The 22680-nt window shown below is 51.9% G+C and overlaps 1 protein-coding gene across 1 annotated transcript in view; it reads left to right on the forward strand.

The window, feature by feature from the left end:
• The first annotated feature begins 451 nt into the window (after positions 1-451).
• Positions 452-22680, forward strand: part of LOC119109768 (polycomb complex protein BMI-1) — a 29794-nt gene continuing 7565 nt past the window's right edge. Inside the window, exons 1-5 of the mRNA XM_037233520.1 lie at positions 452-534; positions 6676-6818; positions 7207-7303; positions 13701-13804; positions 14401-14497. Coding sequence (XP_037089415.1) covers positions 6707-6818; positions 7207-7303; positions 13701-13804; positions 14401-14497 — 410 coding nt within the window. The 5' untranslated portion in view covers positions 452-534; positions 6676-6706. The remainder of the gene's footprint in view (positions 535-6675; positions 6819-7206; positions 7304-13700; positions 13805-14400; positions 14498-22680) is intronic.

Consider the following 22680-nt stretch of genomic DNA (forward strand, 5'->3'; position numbering starts at 1 on the left):
ACCCATTGGACCTGGTCGCCAGAGGGCGCCGTGCTGCGCAGTAGGCGCACATGCCATTCCGGTGGCATTGAACACGCCACCCCGGTCCCTAATCGCTCCCTGCGTCCATCGTGCGCCGGGCGTCCCCCTTAATTATACCCGGGGAGGCCGGCGTCCTGTTGACCGTTGTCCCGGCCGGCGCGCCGCGCTCCGCCGCTCTCTCCGCGCCAGCCGGCCGGCCGCCGCACAAAAGGCCGGGCGCTCCCCGCTCTGCCCGCCGGCCGGCATGCCCGCCGTAATTACCATCGACCCGCCGAAACGCTAAAACGAATTTCCCCGGCCTTGGATAATAGACGCAGCCGGTCCGTGGGGGGGGGGGGGGGGGAGCGGTTCATCCGGGAACTTGCATCACGTGACCGCCGCGGGGGATTCGGCGGCTGCGGCCCGCTCAGAAACGCGTTTTTCACGTCGGGCGAGGGGCTGGTGCGCGAGTGGCTGCCAGGCGATAGGCGATTTCGCAGTGAATGTGACAAGGCTAGGAGCTAACCAACAGCGGTAAGGCCAATTTAAGCACGCTTGATTTGCCGGTGGGTTCGGTTTTTCTCTATGTTGCGTGGTTTGCCTGTTGTCAGTCCGGCTTTCTGTTGCGTTATTTATTGGACGGTGGTGGTGCGCCGCCGGTCGGCGGGCGCATGCGCAGTAGGGTCTGTTTACATGTGGCTGCTTTGTTTCGGCGCGACGGCAGAGCGCCGGCTGCCGACCAATGGCAAAAGCTGCGCGGGGTGGCAATGCGCCAGGTCAGCATGGGTCCGCTGAGAGAGGAAGGGAGGGGGGGGGGGGAAGGCACGTGCGACGGACGCCGGCCGGCCAGGTTGTGGCGTCATGGTGCGGACTGTCAGAAATAGGTGGTTGGCCGCCCCGTCCCGCCCGGGTCGACCCTCTCTTCCTGGCGAGCCCGATACTGTGATGTCCCGGTGGACGGTGCTCCTCAACTGTGGTCTTGGGCGGCGAATAAGGGCCACACCCAAGTTAAGCCTCTTAAACACGGAATATGCGCCCCAGTGCGCCCGCGACTTCGAAAGGCCGATGCTGTATCAGAAACCACCAGTGTCTGTGCCAATTAGGGAATATGCCTTCACTTCTCGCACTCTCCTGGCAGAAAAAAAGCTTGGAAGGGCAACTGGCGCCGGTTGGGGGAGTTCGAAGTACACACCCCGCCAAAAATACCTCGCTGGGTTTGAGTGCCATGTCAAGGAATTTTGTTGCAGTTAATCCTTCCGTGTAATTAATGGTGGCACGCTTCAGCCCTGAGGAGGTTGCTTATCTTATTGTATGCCTGAGACACGATGCAGCGTCCAGGCCGGACAGAATTCCTGTCGGGCCCTTCTGTATGGAGCTTCGCCACTTTCAGATGCCTTAGCACGGCTCCTGACCGCCTGTTCTCATGAACTGTGGGTGTCATCCAGCTTTGCCTGAAGCACAAGTGAGCTCCTCTTAAAAAAGGACGTGGGTTTCGCGTCAACGCCTTCGGTCATTATGGGCTGATCTCGCTCGTTTCAGTGAGCTCTTAAGCTGTGGAGATGCTGGTGCTCGATTGTCGTCATTTGAACCAAGCGAGTTGCAGTTCGGTTTTGCGGAGGGACGGGGAACGCTCGAACCACCATCCTCATGGAAGAGAGTGGGCGGTGGCAGGGGCGCAGCCAGAGCCGTGGCAGAGGGGCACAATATTGACAAAGGGTCCCCTGTAAAAGGGTCCCCTGTAGGTAGTAAATGGGGCCTGTAAAAATCGCCAGATATGGCCCATTTCTTATCGAGGACATATGTTTGTTAAATAGATATGTATATGTATATACTACACATTTTTACCTTCATCACAGGAATATAGGCCGGACGCTACCGTGGGATCAATTCTGCCTCAAGTTTATGGTTAACATCCTGCCAAAATCATGTGTTCGACGACTGCATGTTTTATGGGCGCCATATGACCAACGTAGTCGGTGCGCCCCAAAGCCCAAATCATCATCATCATCATCATAGACGACTGCATGAAGTAAATTGCCGGCGCTCTTCATTTTACAATGGTCCAGGTCCGGGTTGTGCGAAGATAGCAAGGATTCCGCGAATGTGGATTGAAGATCAAGATGGTCAACAGCTCGTATTTATATGGCCAAGCCATGTTTGGATATGTTGAACATTCGGTAAAAGTCGATTGTAATTACGGACTATGTGGCGTAGTTTTGAGCACGCGCGCTCGCATCTAGCAACAAAAAACTCGACGCCAGACGTTGCAGTTTCCTTAGCCGCGCAGCGTCGGCCCCGCGGCTAACATTTTGAGATGTTCCGGGCGTATATTTCACCTCTGAGGTTTGTAGATTAATGGCAACAAGTTATTGGTCTTTACAGCACCGCAGATAATCTGGAAAAATTGTACGGAGTGCGGGAAAATTTCCCGGAGTGGCGCTCGGCACCGCCAACACGGAAAATCATCCCAGTTAATCTTCTGTACCGAGGTAGGATTCGCGGGAAATTTTCAGAGCATGTGCGCAAGTCATTTCATATTCATCATTTTTTCCCATTTTGTTTTCGTTTTTTTATAATATGTATATATATATATAATGATATATATATATATATATATATATATATATATATATATATATATATATAAATAATATACCTCATTCATTTAATCACATCAAGCCATTCATTCAGGCTTTGACCTCACTGGACATTGAGCGCATGGGGGCCTGACGGGCATTGCCTTACAAGCAGCAGTCGGACTTCCGCGATGAGCGCATAACGCAGCCCTTCTCTGGGCTCTGCGCGTACCGCGAGTACAGGATGAGATGCGATCTGCTGTGCTCCGAAGGTTCTGCGGCCTGTTTCGCTCTCCACATCGTTCGTGAAAGCTCTTATGAGAGCTGGAGTCTGGCTGGCCTACCGCCTGGTTGAACTTGCTGGAAACTTTGCCGGATCCGCGTTTTTACTTTGCGGAGAAGATCGGGTCGGCTAGTAAAGTTGGCCTGCGAGGGGATGGGCAGCTGCCTTCTTTCTCCAGTGCGGTCCCAGTGCGATGTGACTCTCAGGTGAGTCTTGAGTCTCTCAGGTGGCGCTTGACGAGAACCGACCCAGAGGCCGTAAGGCCATTACAATTAATGTGTGGATTGGTGAAGCGTCCACGTATATTGAATATGCGTAATGCGTTTGCACATAGTTGTAAGTTCTTCCACTATATGTCGTCCGACATGACGCCCAATAAATGACCAGAAAAGGCACAAATAGCGCCCTTCGTCAAAAGGGCGGGGTTTATCAGAACAGTTGGTTTAGACTCGCATTACTGGGGTATTTTGTGTAATGACGTCCTGTGCGGTTCTTCATGAACGATGGTATTGCTATCAGTCACGGATGAGTTTTCAGCATTGGAAGAGGAACGCATTTTGAAGTATAACAGCGTTAAGATTCAGCAAATCGTGCGTGCTGTGGCCGCTTGACAGCCCGAATCGCTCGGTAGCATGAATTTACGCTCATCCTATGTACACCCTACTGGGTTAATTTTGGAACGCTGGTAAATCTTATGGATACAACTACACAGAACATGATTGATCAGCAACATCACCCATGCTGGGATTAAGTTAGATGCGTGGCTCTGCATTGTAATTCTATAAATTCCGCCGAATTCACTACGATTTACCACTAAACTAGTCTTCTGCAGCCCAGATCTTATTTTGCGAACTATACAGCTTACAGTAAGCAATACTTTCTTCTGTACGCATATCTTGTTTTCGTATTCAACCGCATGAAAAGCACCGATTGCCAACTTGAGTTTCAAACAAGCGCATCCAATGACGAAATCGACGCACGGAGATGGGCAAAGTTGGTTTATGTCGTCAGCTGTTGAAAGAGCTGGGATGCATATCCAAGGATGATCTGCACGTGTCGTACGGACGGGCTCGTATTTTATAGCCACGTTCGAAGACAACCTGGCTGGTTTAGAACCTACCATGACGCTCCGTGTGGCCAATCTGAATTTACAAAGGCACGATCACATGTATGTAGGACTGGAAGGTCACTATATGAACCAGAGCAGTGATAAATGCTTATCTTAGAAATATACCATGTTTCATAAACACTAACAATGATTGGAGCTTGTACATATATTTTCTTCAAGGTCTGGATTATTGGCTCATTTTAAAGAGTTCTGTATCACTAAGGATTTTGTATCCGACAAAATTTGATGCTATGGATGAAGCCTGGGAACCAGATGGTTGCATAATTAATCATTCAGTAATTGCATATTTTAACATTCAGTAGTTTTCAAAAGGTTTTCAAAAGTTCTGGGTGCTGAAATTAAAGGACATAGCCAAAGTGTTAGTAAAAAATGTAACTAAAACAATCTATGTTTGTATATTTGCAGCTTCTTTCTGCGGTAGTTATATGACAAGGTGACATGTGTGACTAGAATGAAGATAATAGTTCTCGGTATACGCCATGAAGATATAACTTGGGAATAAGTACGTTTATGGGCCTCATACAGCTCCGTATTTTGGCACTTGTGTTTGTGTAATACTAAGCACATATATTTGGAATGAAACGTAGGGGTTTGGGTGTGCCGGTGCGGTTTTTCCGGAAACTTTCCTTGCGGGGCGGGATGGTTTCAAAGTTGAAGTGCGTGGCTGGTACAGGCTTCACAAATCCGAAAAAGCGGAAGCCAACCCCCTTTTCATTACGCACGCTACCGCTAAAGCTTATAGAAGCCAGAAGTTTTGCATCGTTAAATTCAATGTTTGGCAAAAAGAAGCAATCTAAATCAGGAGGAGATGCCACAATTTTCACACATTTCATTAGACAATGATTTGCTGGGCCGGCTGTTGGAAGTTCCGGACACTGGATGGGTGCACGATAGTCGCTCGTTGTGTGTGTCCGCTGTGATGGTTGGATTGGGCGAAATGGAGAAGAATGGTTCACGGTTAGAGGTGACGTTATCACGACTCCGGATGGATGGAAATAAATTTAAGCTAGCCGAGTTTTCGCCCACTCTTTACAGGCCTTCATATAGCCCGTTATGTACCATCTTGCTGCAATGTCGAAATGAAAGTCTCTGATCGCTACCACATGCGTTTGTCGGGTTGGGGAAATGCTATGTGTCTAAACAATGCAACTGCAAGCAGATAAGCATCCGAAATGTGAAAGGAACAATACAAAATGGCATAAGACCATCAAGATCCTACAATGGGGTGGTATTTCTCCGAGCGTCTTAGCTGCTCAATTTAGGTCAGTTCAGTCATAGTCTGCTCAGTTTACTCCGTTTGGGTTGTAGGAACTGATAATGGGACACGGCGGCGCCTGCGTTATATTCGGGAACGGGAAATATTATGTCTAACCTCAGAGTCATCAAAAAGGCCAAGTACATCCAAATATCTCTTCGTTTTTAGAACGCACCACTTTCTCGAACTGTGCTGATGTGCTCCAAACGGTTCTTGTGGAACTGTGCGATCTCAGAAAAAGTTTTGGCTGGTCCCTGTGGTTGGAGCTCGCGGACTTCAGGGAGACGATTCCAACGGCCAGAGATGACAGTTATGCTTTTTGGCGCCGACCTAAGGGCTTGGTCGTTATTCAGCGCGAACGGCGTGTCTTCGTCATGTTCCCAGGGATGTGAACACCGCCCTTGTGGCTGTGCTCGCTCCGGTGCGATCTGCTCGTAACCGGTGCTAAAAACCGAACAGGTCCGCGGCTCAGCCATCCCATATGGGGAAACTGATAAGCTTGCAGATTTGGTAATCGCAGTGGACAGCAGGAGCACTGCACACGTTATTGCTCAACAACTGGGTCGGCGCCATCGTGTTTTGTTTCCAAAAAAGGTTTTGTGTGTAAGTGCTTATGGCCGAGTGGTCAGCAACATTGACTCCCGGGGGGGGGGGGGGCCCGAGTTCGAATCTCAGTTACGCCATGGCCCGTGGGCGTTTCTGTGTTGCCTGCAACCGCTGGCGTTTCAGAAAGTGTGCGAGACAGTGTGCTTCGTGTTCCCTTGAAAAAGAGGTCAATTTTGGCCACGTTTACATCAGGGATTTCTTCACTTACGTCACATGCCATTGGTGTAACGCGGATGTGTCAGCTGGCATGATAGAAACTTAACGTATTAGGGATTTTTTTTTGCATTGAGTCCGCTTTTTGGTGGTCGATTGATGGAAGGCCGCGCGCTTTCGTGCGGAGCGCATGCAGTTGCTGCGGCCTCTGATCTCCAGCATCAGCAAGGCATCCGGAGGAGCCCCGAGAGGCCCCTTCTGTGGCGTCAGCTGACGGTGCGGGAAGCGTCGGACAGCTTGCGTCGCCTGGTCGAGACAGATGCAGTGAATTTTGTATTTCTCTATCGCACGTTGTTGAAGCGGTATATGCAAGATGAATATGCACACGAGCGTTTGATCAGGCTTTGCTCCAAGCCGGCGACGGAGAGCGCCGTGTGGTTGGCCGCGTCTGGACGGGGTGTGACTGACAGTCGCCAGGCTGTGGCTGGACGGGGTGTGACTGACGGTCGCCAGGCTGTGGCTGGACGGGGTGTGACTGACGGTCGCCAGGCTGTGGCTGGACGGGGTGTGACTGACGGTCGCCAGGCTGTGGCTGGACGGGGTGTGACCGACGGTCGCCAGTCTGTGGCTGGACGGGGTGTGACTGACAAGTGCCGGCGGTGTGTTGCTGCAGGACTGCGGTCTGCTCCGTCGCCATCCGTCCGATGGAGCGGGCCCGCCGGCTGAAGATCAGGGAGCTCGGCGCGGAGCTCACCTGCTACCTCTGCAACGGCTACTTCGTGGACGCCTTCACCGTAGTGGAGTGCCTCCACTCGTGTAAGTGGAAGGTGTGCCAGAGCTATCAGTGTCACAGTTAGACTTCTGACGAAAAGAAGTCAACGTGTTGGTGAAGTGGTAAATTGATTTGCTGGTTGTTTGATGACAATGGAAATGGCGTACCAACACAGATACAGTTTTACAGTTTTCGGATTAACTATAGCAGAGCAAATGCCATACAACTCGTAGCATAGATATCAACGTCAAAAAGTGATATTGTAACCGCGCGTGCTTTAGTTTTAGTTGTTGGTTTATGTGCATTTCGTCTGATCCAGCCTAACGTAAAGACGGCGTTGCACCGCTTTGAGTTACGTAGCTATTTTATTGCGGAACCAGTGCCCAGGACAGGCGAATCGCATTGTCTCACTGTGTCGTTTGTCCTGCGCAGTTTGCAAATCATGCATCATGAACCACGTGAAAAAGACGTGCGCCTGCCCAAGATGCGGGACGTTGCTCAACCAGGCCCGACTGACCGTGGCTCTCAGGTCAGTACAGCATTTTGAGGCCGGGCGGAGGCGGGCTTATGACGCTAACAAGCTGATATGTTAGACTGGTGCGCTTTGCACAGCGAAAACGCTGCTCCGCAGGGGGAGCAATACTGGGGAGTGCTAGGGGAATGGGGGGGGGGGGGGGGGGCGGGAGGGATTGTCTGTAGCCATACGCCCAATGCCTGTGTGGGCTGAGGAAAGCTTTGCACGCTCATTGGAGAATCCATTGACTGCACGGATGCAAACGCGATGTGCTTGCTTGAGGTACGTTCCAAGTCCGAGACATCACTGGTGAGCAGGCTAGCTTGAGGTACGTTCCAAATCCAGAACATCACTGGTGAGCTCTATGTTATGCGGCCCCCAGTCCTTTGCTGAATCGGATGCGGGTGGTCTGCATAAGGATAGAATAAAGGTGTAGTTCATGTCTACAGCATGTCCGCGTTATTTCGACCTACTCAGCGTTCAAAGAAGCGTCAAGAATTGGAGCCTTTGACGGACGCTCTCGCATTTTGACCATGGACGTCCGCACGCTTCGTGCATTGCTTCTCGTGGGCTGGTGAGATGTCGCTAGGTAATGGTACAGCAAGCTCTCACACTGGAGACTGATGGGACGTCAGTTGTTGATCGGGGTAATAAGGCAAGGGACCAGTGCCGAAACACTCCGAAGTGTCTGCTATTCATGGCTATGGGACACCACCCCGGCAACTAGCCTTGTCCCAGAGATGCCTTTATACATTGCGAAATGCGAGTGAAATAATCAGTAGCTTCCTAAATACGCTGTCCCATCAGTGACCTATTTACTATGCAGTTGGAAATCTGAATTTTCTTCCCAGTTTGGATTACGTCGGTCAGAGATGCTTTCCGGCCACTGTACAGAATTTTACGATATTTTCCAAATTGATTCTATATTTAAACCATTGGGATCTTTTCCAAATCCCGACCGAGAAGGTCATGGAAACACCCGTTCGTAGCCTCCTGAGTATGATTTCACAATGCGGGACCAATACGTCCCGAAAAATGTGAATGCACAGAGGCTGGCAGCATGCCGTCTGGCACTTTTTCACAGTCTTCAAATGAAAAACAGTAAAAGCAGCGCTGCCTGTTTTTCCAACACCACATCACACCTTTGCTGATGTGATTTGGCCAGCATCTGAGGCGCGTGCATCGCACACGACGTCTACCAACTACGAAGTCTCAGTGTCTTAGCAGTGAGGACCGCTGCCGATGGAAAGCATGCCCCCCCCCCCCCCCAATGTTGTGTCAACGAGGAGACTCTTGTTCGGGAAAGGTAAGTGGTTTCCCTAGGGATCAATCTACGGAGACCTTCGATGCACTCGCCCGTTGGCATGGCTGGTGAAACAAGGGAGTCAACTAGCCATCTCGAAATAAAGTGAGTCAAACCCGGCTATTTTGTACATGGGGAGGGTCAGGGGGCCCCTATCGGACGCCGTGCCCCGCCCCCCCCCCCCCCCCTCCTTACCAAGACAGGCGGCACCCCTATACACCATGCCTCTTATGTGTAGGGCATGCCCGTCCACTCCCGGTCCCCGGAAACAGGGGAAACAAGGGACAGTGATTCGACATCGTAACTTTGACCCGACCTCATTCGTCACAGTCAGAGACACGCTGTCTATGAATCATCCACGTCGACTGCTTCAGCGAGGCTTTTACCGTATCAAATGGAATAGTGCGATCACTTGATTATGCATCTGCACCGTAGATGGCCTCGCATGTCGTCACTGGCCTGCCTTAGTATAAGGCTGTTGCTCTTTCTGTAACTGAGACCGCTCTATCTGACTCTCCGACTCACCGTCCGGCCCAAAGTGGTTGCGGTTCTATGCAAGGGAACGTTTCACAATAAGCTGTATTGAAAAGAGCATCAGGTAGGATGAAATAAGCTCACTTCTAACCATTAATATACGTGTAAGCGGAGACGAGTGCTCTAGACAGTGCAGTTTCACTATTTAGTGAATACGGTCCTCAATGCGTCATTGTTGATTACGTCACGGAACGTTTGTGTGACTTGGGTGCTGCCAAACTAGCCGTGCGAATTTGCCACCTTGCGTGTATTGAAACATCGACTTGATTAGGCCTGGCCTCCTGAAAAGTCATCACGGGCGCGGTGCGGACATTCTAAAACTGCTGTCTGTCACACTACGGATACGGGTGGACTATGCGCAGGCTCGAAGTCACCAGCAGATCCGATCGATCATATGGATCCGTGAAATCAATGCCAGCTCTCAAACTAGAAAATGACAGTACGCATAGGTGATCGTAGTTCCTTGAAATGAATCGGAAGGAGGGGTGGAACGGCGAACGGGTCCTGAGGGGCGTTCCTTTGCAATTATACTGTTACTTGGTTGCGAATTTTTAGAGTTTATGGCGCGCGGAACCGGCACTAAGAAACCGCAAAAAGTGGCAACTGTAATCCATAATAATCTACCACAAGAATCCACCTATGCATAAGCAGCGAAGTGCAGGTGCAGTTAGCATTGGTCAATGCTCCCAGGATATTCAGCGTTGTTTTTACATAGCTGTCAGTTTTCATACTTAACATATATCATTTCCTAGAAGTTTTGGCCATTAATACCAAAACTTTTAGGAAATGAGGAGTAGATGTGGCATCGGAGTGAACAGGCTTCGCAAACAGGCCCAGCGGTAGAAAATATGACAATTTAGTGCATGAACATTTTAGGAACAGGCTATATACCCTTTCAGAACATGCTTACTAATATTAATATGCAAGGGGTTTGGTCCAGGTACACCAACGTTAAGCTCAAGATAACAGTTTCTGTTTTCTCGGTTTCTGCTTGGCATGCATGGCAGGAAACTCACATCGGTTTAGGGGAGTTCGGCACTCTGCAATGCAGACGCGATCTTTAAGATCAACCCAACCTTACTATACGACACAGGCATTGTTATGGATGCTTGTGGTGTTGGAAAAATTTGCGTAGAAGAAAAACCTTGTTCACATTACACTGTATTTATCTGTCCTTCGTGCCTTTTCACGTTAAGATATCAGGTGGTCCATTTTACAACTGTCTTCCACGAATGCCTTTTTGTTTGAAAAAAAATTGCTCCTGGATCAGTCAAGGAACAGTCTGCCCCCCCCCCCTTGGGGATAACGCCGCCGTTATCCCAGTCCTGATCGTGGTGTTGGCCATATGCTTCGCGGTTAGCCACGGCGACCGACTGTGCCAACTCGTAACCAGAGCTGACCTATCTGAGGATTTTCGGGCGGTAACGCCGTTATTTTCCGCCTGTCCGGAGGTGGCGCAGCGTTTAACGGCGCTGTTCTCACCATGGCCATAAGGACCGGCTGGGACCCGATTTCTATTGCCACAGTCCATTGCTAATTATCGGCGCAGAAAAAAGTGCCATCAGGGCTCGCTATCGCCCGTCAGCTGGCGGTTTCCGTTTCCTGTGAGACCTGCTGCACAAGGATCACGCGGAGCGGCATCTGTTTTTTGTGGAAGTTTTTGCGCTCGGCGGCCGCCGTCGCTACTTTGTCGTCCCAGTGCGCCACATTTGTTGCTGGCGGAGGTGACGTGACCCTGGTCCATACGGTTGTCCTACATCTGCCCTCCAGGAGCGAGATTCTTCCACAAGGGCTTGAGCCAGTGGTATATGTTTCGTGTTGTTGACCTCGTGCTTGCGATGTCGATACATTGTGCCTAGACGCGACTCCCTCGTTTGATGCGGCTGATGCTGATCCTCTAACATTCACCACCACCTCCCAACCCGCCCCTCCCAGATCCGACAGGGCTACGTTAGGCAACCGACCCGCCGCTCAGAGATGAGGGGTGGGCTCGGGCGACCCGACCCGGCCGACCCCGTCCCGCCAGCACGAGGGAACACCCGCCGATCGGGGCCGGAAGCCGTCGCCTGCGGGCGTACCAGGCCGGCCGGCGCCAGCGCGCGCAGCTTTAATCACGCCCGGGAAGGGGAGCGCAGCCTATCAATCCATTTTAATCGCCCAATGGAAGCGCTCGGGTTGTTAAAGGGCTCCGAAGTGGTCTAGAGTGGCTGGCGCCACGAGAAAATCGACGTTCGTGATGTTGTTTGCGTGGGGAAATTGGGCATTAATTAGGTGTGGGGTTGACCTGGCTTTGCGTTGGCGGTATTTTCGTGAATATGGAAGACAGTACATTTTTGGTGTATCACGCATAATAACCACAAAAGACCCAGAAAGAACGAAAGCTTAGACTCGCTCACCAGCATAACACATTGAAAGTGCCTTTTAGCGCCAAGGCTCCATATTCATAAAAAGGTCGTATGTTCGTTGAATGAAGCGGTCATACTTAAACGGATTACTGGCTGGTGTTTAGTGGTCAGTGTAACGCGAGGCGGAAGTGGGGTGTTCTGTACGCCGTCCCGGCTTTGTCGCCGGATAATTAGAACAAGCCAACTTCGTTAGTCTCGTGTGTCGGCTGTCCGGGCAAAAACTGATCGGCGCGGCCGCCCGCCCGCCCCCCAGCGTTTCACCCTTCGAGGATAGGCCGCCCCCGTCGCTGGTGGCGCCGGCGTATCGTGTCTCAGTCTGGCGGAGAGGGGGAGGGCGCAGAAAATGGGCGCTGGAGGGTGACGTGGTCAGTTTCGACACGGTGGTCTTAGCGTTTTTGGCGGATGGCTGGCGGGAGGGGATGGATCTCACGGCCTTATGCTCGCCAATTTTTCGCCAGAGATATGGTGATGGGTTTTCCAACTTAATTATATTCACGGTTACATTTTTCATCTTGTCAGCCATTTAGCAATTCGACGAGAAGTCGGGCCATCCGCTCTCGATAAAGAAGCACATGTCTGAAAAGTATTTCGTGGTAGGACAACGTGACGCCAGTATATTCGAAGGTGGCTTGTGGAGTGTCGGTGGTAGCTGAATGCTCCACTAGACAGGAAGGGAAGAATGCAGTTCCGTTTCATTCCCCAATCCTTTTCATCCCGAAATGTTATGAGTTTGTGATGGCCGCGGGATTTCTCCAATGCTGTCGGTTCGTGTGAACTAAATTGCTATGATAGTTTCGGGGATTACCCAACGATGCCAGGGTGTCTGATGAAGCCATTAACAAGAAAACTTTGTTCAAGCTGTTGTAGTAGTTGAGTTAACTGTCGCGATTACGGTAAGCTGCACCGAAGTAAAATTGATATGAACTAGATGGCTTAACATATTACGTAAGTTGCTCAGTGCATTAGCGAGGAACATTGTTCACCTAGATCGGACAGAAGTAATAGCCACTCAACTATATCTCCATTCCCCTGGGTTTTTTTTTTCTCCGAGGAATAATGCTATTACTACTGTCATATGAATGGTTAAACATGTTCGTATACAGACTCACTCACCTAGGTGTTATGTGATATCGATGATCATGCTGTTTGTGATAATTTTGTAATGATCACTGACGGTGAGGATTTTAGGATCACTGAAATGCGAGAGTTTGGTAGTGGACGTGATGTAAACATTTATCTTGTTTGTATCCTTTCGCATGCAGGACAGTTGCGTTGTGTAAATATGCCAACGCATATGTAAGGCGGCCACCTCCGCGGTTGGATGGAAAGGTGCGGGACTTGTAGTCCATCGGCAGTGGTAGGAGTCTGAGGGCGGTTGCGTTGCTCGGCCCAGCTGACGTAAAGGTTTGCCACAGACGGCTGGCATGGCCGCAGTCAGCCGTTCCGTGGCGCTGTACGGCGCGTGAAGCCCTCCACAGTCATGGCTGTTAAAATCAACGGATGCAAGATTATCTGTTGACCTGGAATTGTATAACCTGGTGGATGGGCTCGGGGGGGGGGGGGGGGGGGCACGCAACAGGCAGCAAATGCTGTGAAGCCAGCTCCACCCATGGGAACCATTTGAAGCAAATATAACGACTGCCTGCTTGTGAGATGGGTGGGAGCTGCGTTATGCGTTACACCATGAGGCGCCTAATAGGAATGTCGCATGTTCCCGGGAAAACGGAGTTGTTCTGGTGTTTGGTTTCCAGCACAACGGCCAGTCTTTATACTCATGTGGCCCGGACCCCACTGTCATGTGTGACGGAGCTGCTGACTGACGTACTGGACACCGTCATTCCCGTCATCCCACAGCTGGAACAAGGTTATCCGTGACCTCCCATCTGAGTGTCCATCTCCATCCCGACTCTAGCCTGACCCCGGCTCCTCTCTCTCCGTGACCTCCCATCTGAGTGTCTGTCTCCAGCCCGACTCTGGCCTGACCCCGGCTCCTCTCTCTCCGTGACCTCCCATCTGAGTGTCCATCTCCATCCCGGCTCTGGCCTGACCCCGCTTCTCTCTCTCCGTGACCTCCCATCTGAGTGTCCATCTCCATCCCGACTCTGGCCTGACCCCGCTTCTCTCTCTCCGTGACCTCCCATCTGAGTGCCTGTCTCTGTTCCGTCCGCAGGCCTGACCAGACTCTGCAGTCTGTGGTGTACAAACTGGTGCCGCGCCTCTTCAATGACGAGATGCAGCGGCGGAGAGAGTTCTACGCTCACCACCCTCAGAGAGGTGAGCTAGGCTTCGTAACAGTGATATGCGCGGATGAGCGTCGGAAAGGTGGTAAAAATACTGGGACTGATTGCTTATTTCCGATCCTCTGAGGAGTCGAGGTTAGGTACATGCTGTGTCTCACGTTATATATAACCGGTCCGCTTCAATTGCTCTGCTGCTAAGGGGAAGGGGGGCGCAGCGCAGCGCAGCACAACGATGTGACTTGTGTGAAAGATCAATTATTGCCAACATAAGAACTGAACTTAACTAGGCGAACGTGCCATGACGTGTTGGCTCTGGGAGGGGCAGTCCTAGTCAGCTGTCAGTTGGGATATGAAATCGCTGTCCGCGGTCAGGAGACCAAGCATGGCTCATGAGAATGGGCACGACATCATTGATGGCGTCGCCAGGCAGCACGGCGCATATTGGTGCGCTGATCAGATCTCAGTGAGAGGGACAGTTCTACCCACGTAGCTTACGCGATGCCATCAGCTGAGTCGTGATATCAAACAACAGTTGACACACGTGATTACGAGCTCACCAACTTCGCTTGATGATGGGACGTCATGAAACGGACGCGTGTAAGTTACGTTTTGTTTTTGACGTTTCGGCAGATCGCAGCCTGTCGCCGGAGAGGCGTGGTGACGTCAGCTCCCAGCAGTTTGTGTACACGCTCACCGACCCCATCAGCTTCAGCCTCGAGTACTACAGGTGCGTCCACACCAGAGCGTTCCCTCCTGCCGAACTCGGCCAGTGGCGGGGCGCACTGGCTTTCAGGCCGGCCGGTCGGACATCTCCGGCGCTGTCGATGTGTTTCGAGTCTTGTCGGGCTGTGCTCGGTTTAGCCTGCAGCTTCGTGTCCTGCCGGGCTGTGCTCGGTCTAGCCTGGCAGCTGTCTGACGCCGTCTGGTCCTGTCCGTCTTTGTCGCGTGCTCTCGTGGTACCCCTCTCCAATTACCCTGGATGCCTTCATGGGCCGGGAAAACCTGCAGATGGCTATTCTGAAAGGGTAAATTCGCAGGTTAGGAACGCATTGCGACAAATGCGGTTGTGGGTTTGGTGGCGGGTGAACACGGATATGGTCATGCGGGCTGCACACCCGTTCCCCACCCGTACCAAAGAGGTACGGGTGGGGTGGGTGGGGTGTGCAAATATTATCCGTGAAGTTCTCTAATACGTCATCCAGCCGCCCGGTGAGGCCATTGCGCTTCGATGAGTCGCCTGGTTGTTTCTCTCTGCCGTTTGCAGTTATTTGGTTTAGTCCAGCGCCGTCCAGTCCGGGCGTGCAGTGGGTACCCCACCCGGCGCTGCACTAACAACGCAACGGATCTGACGGACCGGGCTGGGTGGCCGGGCTCGGTGACCGCCGCCGCGTGACTCGCTGGCAGCGGCGCCATTTTGAGCTGTGCATCGTTGTGTGCAATGTGCACCCGTGGCACTGTTCGTGCCGGGCCGTGGCTTAGCAGGAATACTTTCCTGTGATGGAAGCAGGATATGGCGGGCATGTTGTGCTCTCATCACAGCCCGTGAATCCGGGTCATCTCGTTCATTTGCGTTGAAGACTTCGTTCAAGACTTATGCCTAGCTGCAGGCAATAGCAGTGTTTGTAATCTGCCACATTGTGTTGAGATTATTTAGTGGACATGGGTCGCCTAGAGCCGGTGCAATGGCTGTTGCCATGTGTTCATGATTACCGCGAAGGTTGGGCTTTTTATTGAAAGTTACGTCGCTTACATTCCCTGCGGTCCCAAGGCAAAAGAAGCACAGCTAGTTAGTTTTTCTTGATTGAGGACATTGTGAATTGCATATTCGCGCATGACGATGCACGTTTTCATGGCAGCCTGATGGCACCACTGTTGGTGGTTCTCGGCTGGCTGGGGCGGTCAGGCCTCGAAGACGTGTCTTATGTGGATGCCGCTGAGCGTCGGCGGGGATCGGCGAGATCCCCTAGGTCCTCGCCGACGACACCTCCTCGCCCCGGCGGAGACGTCTCGCTTGCGACTGAACTGGCACATGCACCGCTGCTGCGCGTTCTGGCACGGCGCCGACCGTGGCCAGCTGGCCCCGGTGGCCGGCGGCCGGCCGCGCCCCCCGGCCCGGAGCGGTAGCACGTGTCCTAGCCGGCTCCAGGCGGCTGACCGGCCAGATCAAACGTCCAGACGTCACGGGGACACAATTATTGTCACTAACCGTCCCAAACATGGCTTACAGCGTGGCTTAGAAACAGGAACGGAGAAGCAAAAGCAAGTGCACGAGTGCGCAGAAGCGTGACCTGGGGTCATCCGCTTGCTCTGCCACTACTACCACTATTACGGTTTGCTCGTTCTGTCACGTAGTCGAGCTGCTGTCCCTCTCTGCCCGGGCTGTAATGCTGGCTGTTGCCTGTCCGCTGCCACTCGTCCGGGCAGCGGGTGGACCGAGACGGCTGGACCACCCCCGCCGGCCCCCGGGCCTCCGCGCACCGGTCTGAGCCGCGTATCAGCGGCACAGGGAGCCCCGGCAGCCGCCCGCTGCTCGGCTCAGGCCTGCGGCTGGCTAGAGCGGCCGCCGCCCGTCAGCAGTGTGGCAGCGGCTCGCGCGGCCGACGCGATGACCTCAGGTGTTCCGTGGCGCCACCGCTCGCCGCGCCGTCCGCTGCAGGGGACGGGAATTCACATTCTGTGGCTGGTGGAGTGTTGGGCTTGTACTCATAAGGGCCTCGTCGCTTATGGTTGATGAGGGTTTACTGACCAGTACAGAATAGCGGGAACACGCATTGGGCCATGAACATCGCTATTAATGTCCCGAGTGTGACTAAGCCAGGGTATGACGCATTAAGAGCGCTGACCGGTTCACTCGCACACTTTGTGGAGCCTGACCCCGCGGTAATGTCCTGAGTGTGACTAAGCCAGGGCATGACGCACTTAAGGACTGACCGGTTCACTCGCACACCTTGTGGAGCCTGACCCCACGGTAATGTCCTGAGTGTGACTAAGCCAGGGCATGACGCACTAAAAGGGCTGACCGGTTCACTCGCACACCTTGTGGAGCCTGACCCCGCGGTAATGTCCTGAGTGTGACTAAGCCAGGGCATGACGCACTAAAAGGGCTGACCGGTTCACTCGCACACCTTGTGGAGCCTGACCCCACGGTAATGTCCTGAGTGTGACTAAGCCAGGGCATGACGCACTAAAAGGGCTGACCGGTTCACTCGCACACCTTGTGGAGCCTGACCCCACGGTAATGTCCTGAGTGTGACTAAGCCAGGGCATGACGCACTAAAAGGGCTGACCGGTTCACTCGCACACCTTGTGGAGCCTGACCCCACGGTAATGTCCTGAGTGTGACTAAGCCAGGGCATGACACACTTAAAGGACTGACCGGTTCACTCGCACACCTTGTGGAGCCTGACCCCGCGGTAATGTCCTGAGTGTGACTAAGCCAGGGCATGACGCACTAAAAGGGCTGACCGGTTCACTCGCACACCTTGTGGAGCCTGACCCCACGGTAATGTCCTGAGTGTGACTAAGCCAGGGCGTGACGCACTAAAAGGACTGACCGGTTCACTCGCACACCTTGTGGAGCCTGACCCCGCGGTAATGTCCTGAGTGTGACTAAGCCAGGGCATGACGCACTAAAAGGGCTGACCGGTTCACTCGCACACCTTGTGGAGCCTGACCCCACGGTAATGTCCTGAGTGTGACTAAGCCAGGGCATGACGCACCAAAAGGGCTGACCGGTTCACTCGCACACCTTGTGGAGCCTGACCCCACGGTAATGTCCTGAGTGTGACTAAGCCAGGGCATGACGCACCAAAAGGGCTGACCGGTTCACTCGCACACCTTGTGGAGCCTGACCCCACGGTAATGTCCTGAGTGTGACTAAGCCAGGGCATGACGCACCAAAAGGGCTGACCGGTTCACTCGCACACCTTGTGGAGCCTGGCCCCACGGTAATGTCCTGAGTGTGACTAAGCCAGGGCATGACGCACCAAAAGGGGTGACCGGTTCACTCGCACACCTTGTGGAACCTGACCCCGCGGCGTGGTGCCGGAGCTGGGCCAGTGGCACCGAAATCCGCAGGTCATGCTGCATTTAATTGAGGGCAAATGCTGTATATGTCATTCAGTGCATTAATCGCACAATGTAAGAGGGTAAATCTACGCAACTAGCCTCTCTTTCTATTGTTCATTCTACACCATGTTTCAATACGTGGCTTTGAATATGACCATTTGTGAGAGACGTAAGTTAAAAACTGGCGCCCTGAATATGATCATTTCAGAGAAACGTAGATTTAAAACTGGCGCCTGAAGGAAAGCATGTTTCCAAAACGCGTGTTACCAAGGCTGGGCGTGCAGCGCGACCGCACAGTTGTGGCCGTGGTTTTGGCACCGCATGCCCAGCGCTTGTCCGTTCGTTTAGCTGTGCTGTCCCCTGCACGCCCGTGGACCGGCAAAGTTGATCAGATAGCCCAGGGCCCAGATTTCGCGCGCGACGCCTCCCCGCAGAGTCGTCGTGACGTCACCGCTGGATCTGATCACGTGACGGCGCGCGCGGCGCTCCTGGCCGGGCGACAGGCGGCATTCGGGGCGCTAATTCGGCACCACCTGTCTTTTGTCCGGCGCCCGAGTAGGGGGGCCGGCGGCGCCGGCGGTAGCGGCGTTGTGCAGCGGGCGATTTTGGCGCCACGCGGTGATCCTAACCGACGCGGTCACCGCCCCTGCGCCCCGTATTTGTCTTCTAGGTGATCGAGCCGGTCATGGCGACGATCAACTGTGGGTTTGTGACGTCATTATTTTGCCCGGAACGCGCACGTGCAACGGCGAAGGCCGCGATCCTTCAATGCGGTGGGGCTCAAATGACAAAATGTTGTTGCAAGCCGACAGTTTGTATTGGATGGAGTGTTCACACGCTGCAAACCACGCGTTGGTCCTCATTTTCGAAGTGCTATTATGGCAGCGATTTGTTTTTAACCCACCATGTCTCCTACGTGACATTTTGTCAAGTCCTCCAGCTGGCCTTGTGCATGGCTGTTTGACTGGAATACGTTCTGAGTCAGAGTAAAAGCGAATGGGGTTTAATAAAAATCGGGTTCAATGAGACTGTTAAACGGTAAAACCAAATCTTACGCCGGCACGTTAGATGTGATGAATTTATATGAAGTAATTGTTCGGCCTAGCGTCGTCGGTTTGTTACTGAGTCCCGAGAGGTACTGGATGGTGTTTGCCTTTTAGCCATACGCTCCGGAACCTGAACTCTCCCCTTGAAATTTCCGGGGTTGGAACCGGTTCTTTTGATTACGATTCCAGCGCTTTATCAACTAAGCTAACCAGGAGGGAAAATCTGTCGGTGTTAGAGTTAAGTGTCATTCATCTCTTGGACGTTTGGAGACTTTCCGCTTAACTGGGAGCTATACTGGGCGCTTGGGTGTCTACGCTTGCCTCACTGACGTATTGTAAGCCAATGTCATGAGTGGTGCATCCTGGACCATTCCTCCTTCCCCGTGTTACTCTGTGTTGATGACGGTTGTCTCATTCCATGCTGGTCGATGATCGCCCTCTGACCATGTGTGCCCTGCCACACCCGACTTCAGAGTCTAACCCTGGATTGTTACCTGTCTGGCGGCCGTGAAACTTGCTAGAGGCGTCAGTGGACAAAGTCGGACACGGCGCACTAAAAACGGTGGGCTCATTGTTAACGAATACTATACAGATGTCATTATGTATTTCAGATAGGCTTCCAGAATGACGATAAAGACTTCGGTATGAAGGTTGCATGAACGCCGACGGGATTTCGTGAGGAACAAACAAACGCTAGTCATGAGGAGACAGTGCAGTTTCCTCTTCGCCGTGTCACTGCCCACATACGCGCAATAACACTACAATGTCGTCGGTACGCTGCCGGAGGCTCCTGGGTAACCAAGCTTTGGTTGACGAAGTCGGACGGGCTTCTTTACTGATAGCTTGGGTTTCAAATGCATGGCGTCATGATAAAGCACGGGATTTTCAGTAATTCGGTTGAATGTACCAAATGTTGCGCGAGGAGTTGCAACGGTATCAGCTGCCTGTGGGATATTGATGACACCAGTGTGTACGTCTACAAGTACGGCATTCAACTGAGCTGCTTCGGGGTTGCACTCTGCATAAAATGTCCGAGCGCTGGGGATTCCGAGAACGATTTCAAGGTAGCTCGTAGAAGGCAGCGTACGCGGTTTGTATTAAAGGGGGTGTCCCACCTTTTGGGCATCGATAAGGATATATATTTTAGTCGTTGACGAGCCTAAATTAAGCTATCAAAGCTTTGAACACTGCAACACTTTTGAGGTGTTTTAACCCGCGCAATACGGGCCTGCGGGCTTAAAACTGGCACCACCTCTGATGTGAGTGGCGTCAGTACAAATGAACGTTAGTGATTGGCACAGCGGGCGGCGAAGGTCCCAGTTACCGAGAAGCACATTAGTTTAAGTTCGCACCAGTGCGTCATGATACACATTGTGATGCCCCGTTTCCCAGAGCCAAAGTGCGCTTCGAGAAGAGCCACTGGGTTTAACACCATGATGTTTCGTTGAATTGTCGGGAAAAGAACCTCATGTTGGCATATATCTTGCTCTTAACATAGTTTTGCAAGCTTTCGTAACATTTATTATGCAACCTCTAATGTGTTGCGAGCGTTATATAACACACACGTTGGAGAAGCAAGGCAAATTAAATACATTACTTTCATCGTGTTGATCTGGGAATTTAATCATGTTTTTCCCGCAGGACCGGCTACTTCAAATAGAAATTCTGAGCTTTTTAGAGGGATTTCGGGAAAGCTGGGCAAATTAGATGCATTACTTTATGGTGGTGATCTGGGAGTTAAAATTGATTTTTTTTCCGCAGGAGCGGTTACTTCAAATAATAATTTTGAGCTTTTTAGAAGGATTTCAGGAAAGCTGGTACCACCGATCAAATCTTACGCGTCTGATCTAACAATAAGGAAAGTACAGGAAAGGCAGCATACTCGCTTTAAGGGCGGCCGTTCGCATTCAATGTTGCTCCGTAAAGGGAATGTTCCACATTTCAAAACATTAAAGCAGGCATCAGATATGAAGAAAAAACTCACTTAATATGCTTTTAAGTGGAAAAGGCCGCGCTCGAAAGTACATTTTCTCTGTGAAGTAAATATTTTCCGCAATACGTCATCGACTGAGGGTCGTTGTATTGGTTTTGACGGCCGTTGTATCTGGAAATCATGTTCACGAACGCCAGGTATGAACGACTCAGTTATATTTTTATTGGCCTTCATTGCCGCACAGCTCATAGAATGGCAGCATTTGAATGGCATTACTGTAGCGTCATGGATGCCAGGTGACCCTGAAATTGTCTCCTCGAAGAAGACCGCACGTCTTCGCGGGCGTGTAGCTTGGGAACTACGCGGTTTGAGTCTTATGAAGACAGTACCGTAAACTGCACCGGATGATCTTCATGATGGCTATTTCAGTTCAAAACCCCATACATATGTGGAACACTCCCCTTAAATATTCGTTTCGTCTTCATTCTCCTTGTGTTGTAATTATAGGCGCGGGAACTATCGTGTTATGGGAGGAGGCTTTGTGAGCCCGTGTCCCCAGCATTCCAGATAATTTAGCACTAAGGTTATGGCGGTGCATGGAAAGAAACGCCTAAAAGTGCCTCCGTGCCCCCCCCCCCCCCCCTGCCTTACTCTCTTGACAGTCGCAGGCAACTTCCCTCGTGCCTGGATACGTGATGGTTTTGCTTATGATAGGTGTGGATAGACCTTGCAAGAGAGGGTGAAACGATGGCAATGATTTGCGGTGGAAACGTATTCGTTTTCTAGCAGCATCGAGTACTTGTAAGCCGTTGATGGTTTTGGTGCGCCATGAGCAACATGCAGCCACCAGTTCGCCGTTCGTGGCACTTGCCCCGTATCATTTGAGTGTTGCATATGCCCGTTAGGGTATCATATGCCCATCTGACTCCCTGTGTGACCAGCTACCCCAGGCTCCCGCCGCGTGAGCATGTTTCCTGAACGGTCTTGGAATGCTCAGCAATCGTTAATTGCGTGGCTACCAGGTACCCGACCTGCACGCTCAGCTTTGTGGTGATCACCTGAGCATAGCGAGCAGCCATTCGGGGCGCAGCTCACCGGCCCCGGGGCCGCTGCTTATCTGATCTGTCGGCGACCGTAGCGTGTGTGGCGATCTGAAAATTCGGGAAACCATTTCTTTCCAATTCAAAGTGAATAGAGTTCAACACGTGCGAACAAGTATGGCGTTACGTTGGGGGTCAGCCACCTTGATTTTTCGCCGAATTTTTTTACTAGCCTCAGCCCGTGGTGTAGCTACGGCTGCTGGCGGCTAAAAAATGGCAAATCAGATTGTGACTGGCGCTGCATTTTGTATTTTGTAAGCACCACCTTATATGGTAGCAAAACTGTTGGCTGGTTTGCCGTTTTTGGGTTGAGTTTTCGTTAATTTGAAAGAACATTTGCTAGGGACATTGCGCCTAAGTGGGTTTTCAGTGCATGTGTGAAATAAAATGGTAGGCCTGTCGATGTTGCTGGAATGTTGCCGGGATGACTTAATCCTTTTGCGCCCTGACAACGCGCAGGCGCGGTTGGATTGCTGGTGAAGACTTTGTGGAAAACAGTATTCTGGTTACCTCATTGGAGTATGTGCGGCACCTTTTTGAAAGGTTGGTGGGGAAATTGAAGAAAGCGTTGGTCTGATAATCACCAGTGGCTAAAATCATGACGGAAAACCAGTTTCCACTTTGGATTTGCGTGGTGTGAATTTACACAACTTGGACGAGCTACTCCCACCAAATCTTCGTAAACACATTGCGAGGTGCAGTTTCCCGTCACGAGCTCACAACAGTTTCTTGATCTGGAGCACTTTTGGGATTTGTAATAAGG

The sequence above is a fragment of the Pollicipes pollicipes genome, unplaced genomic scaffold, assembly GCF_011947565.3.
Source record: "Pollicipes pollicipes isolate AB1234 unplaced genomic scaffold, Ppol_2.1 Scaffold_7231;HRSCAF=8579_pilon_pilon_pilon, whole genome shotgun sequence".
NCBI classification, from domain to species: domain Eukaryota; kingdom Metazoa; phylum Arthropoda; class Thecostraca; order Pollicipedomorpha; family Pollicipedidae; genus Pollicipes; species Pollicipes pollicipes.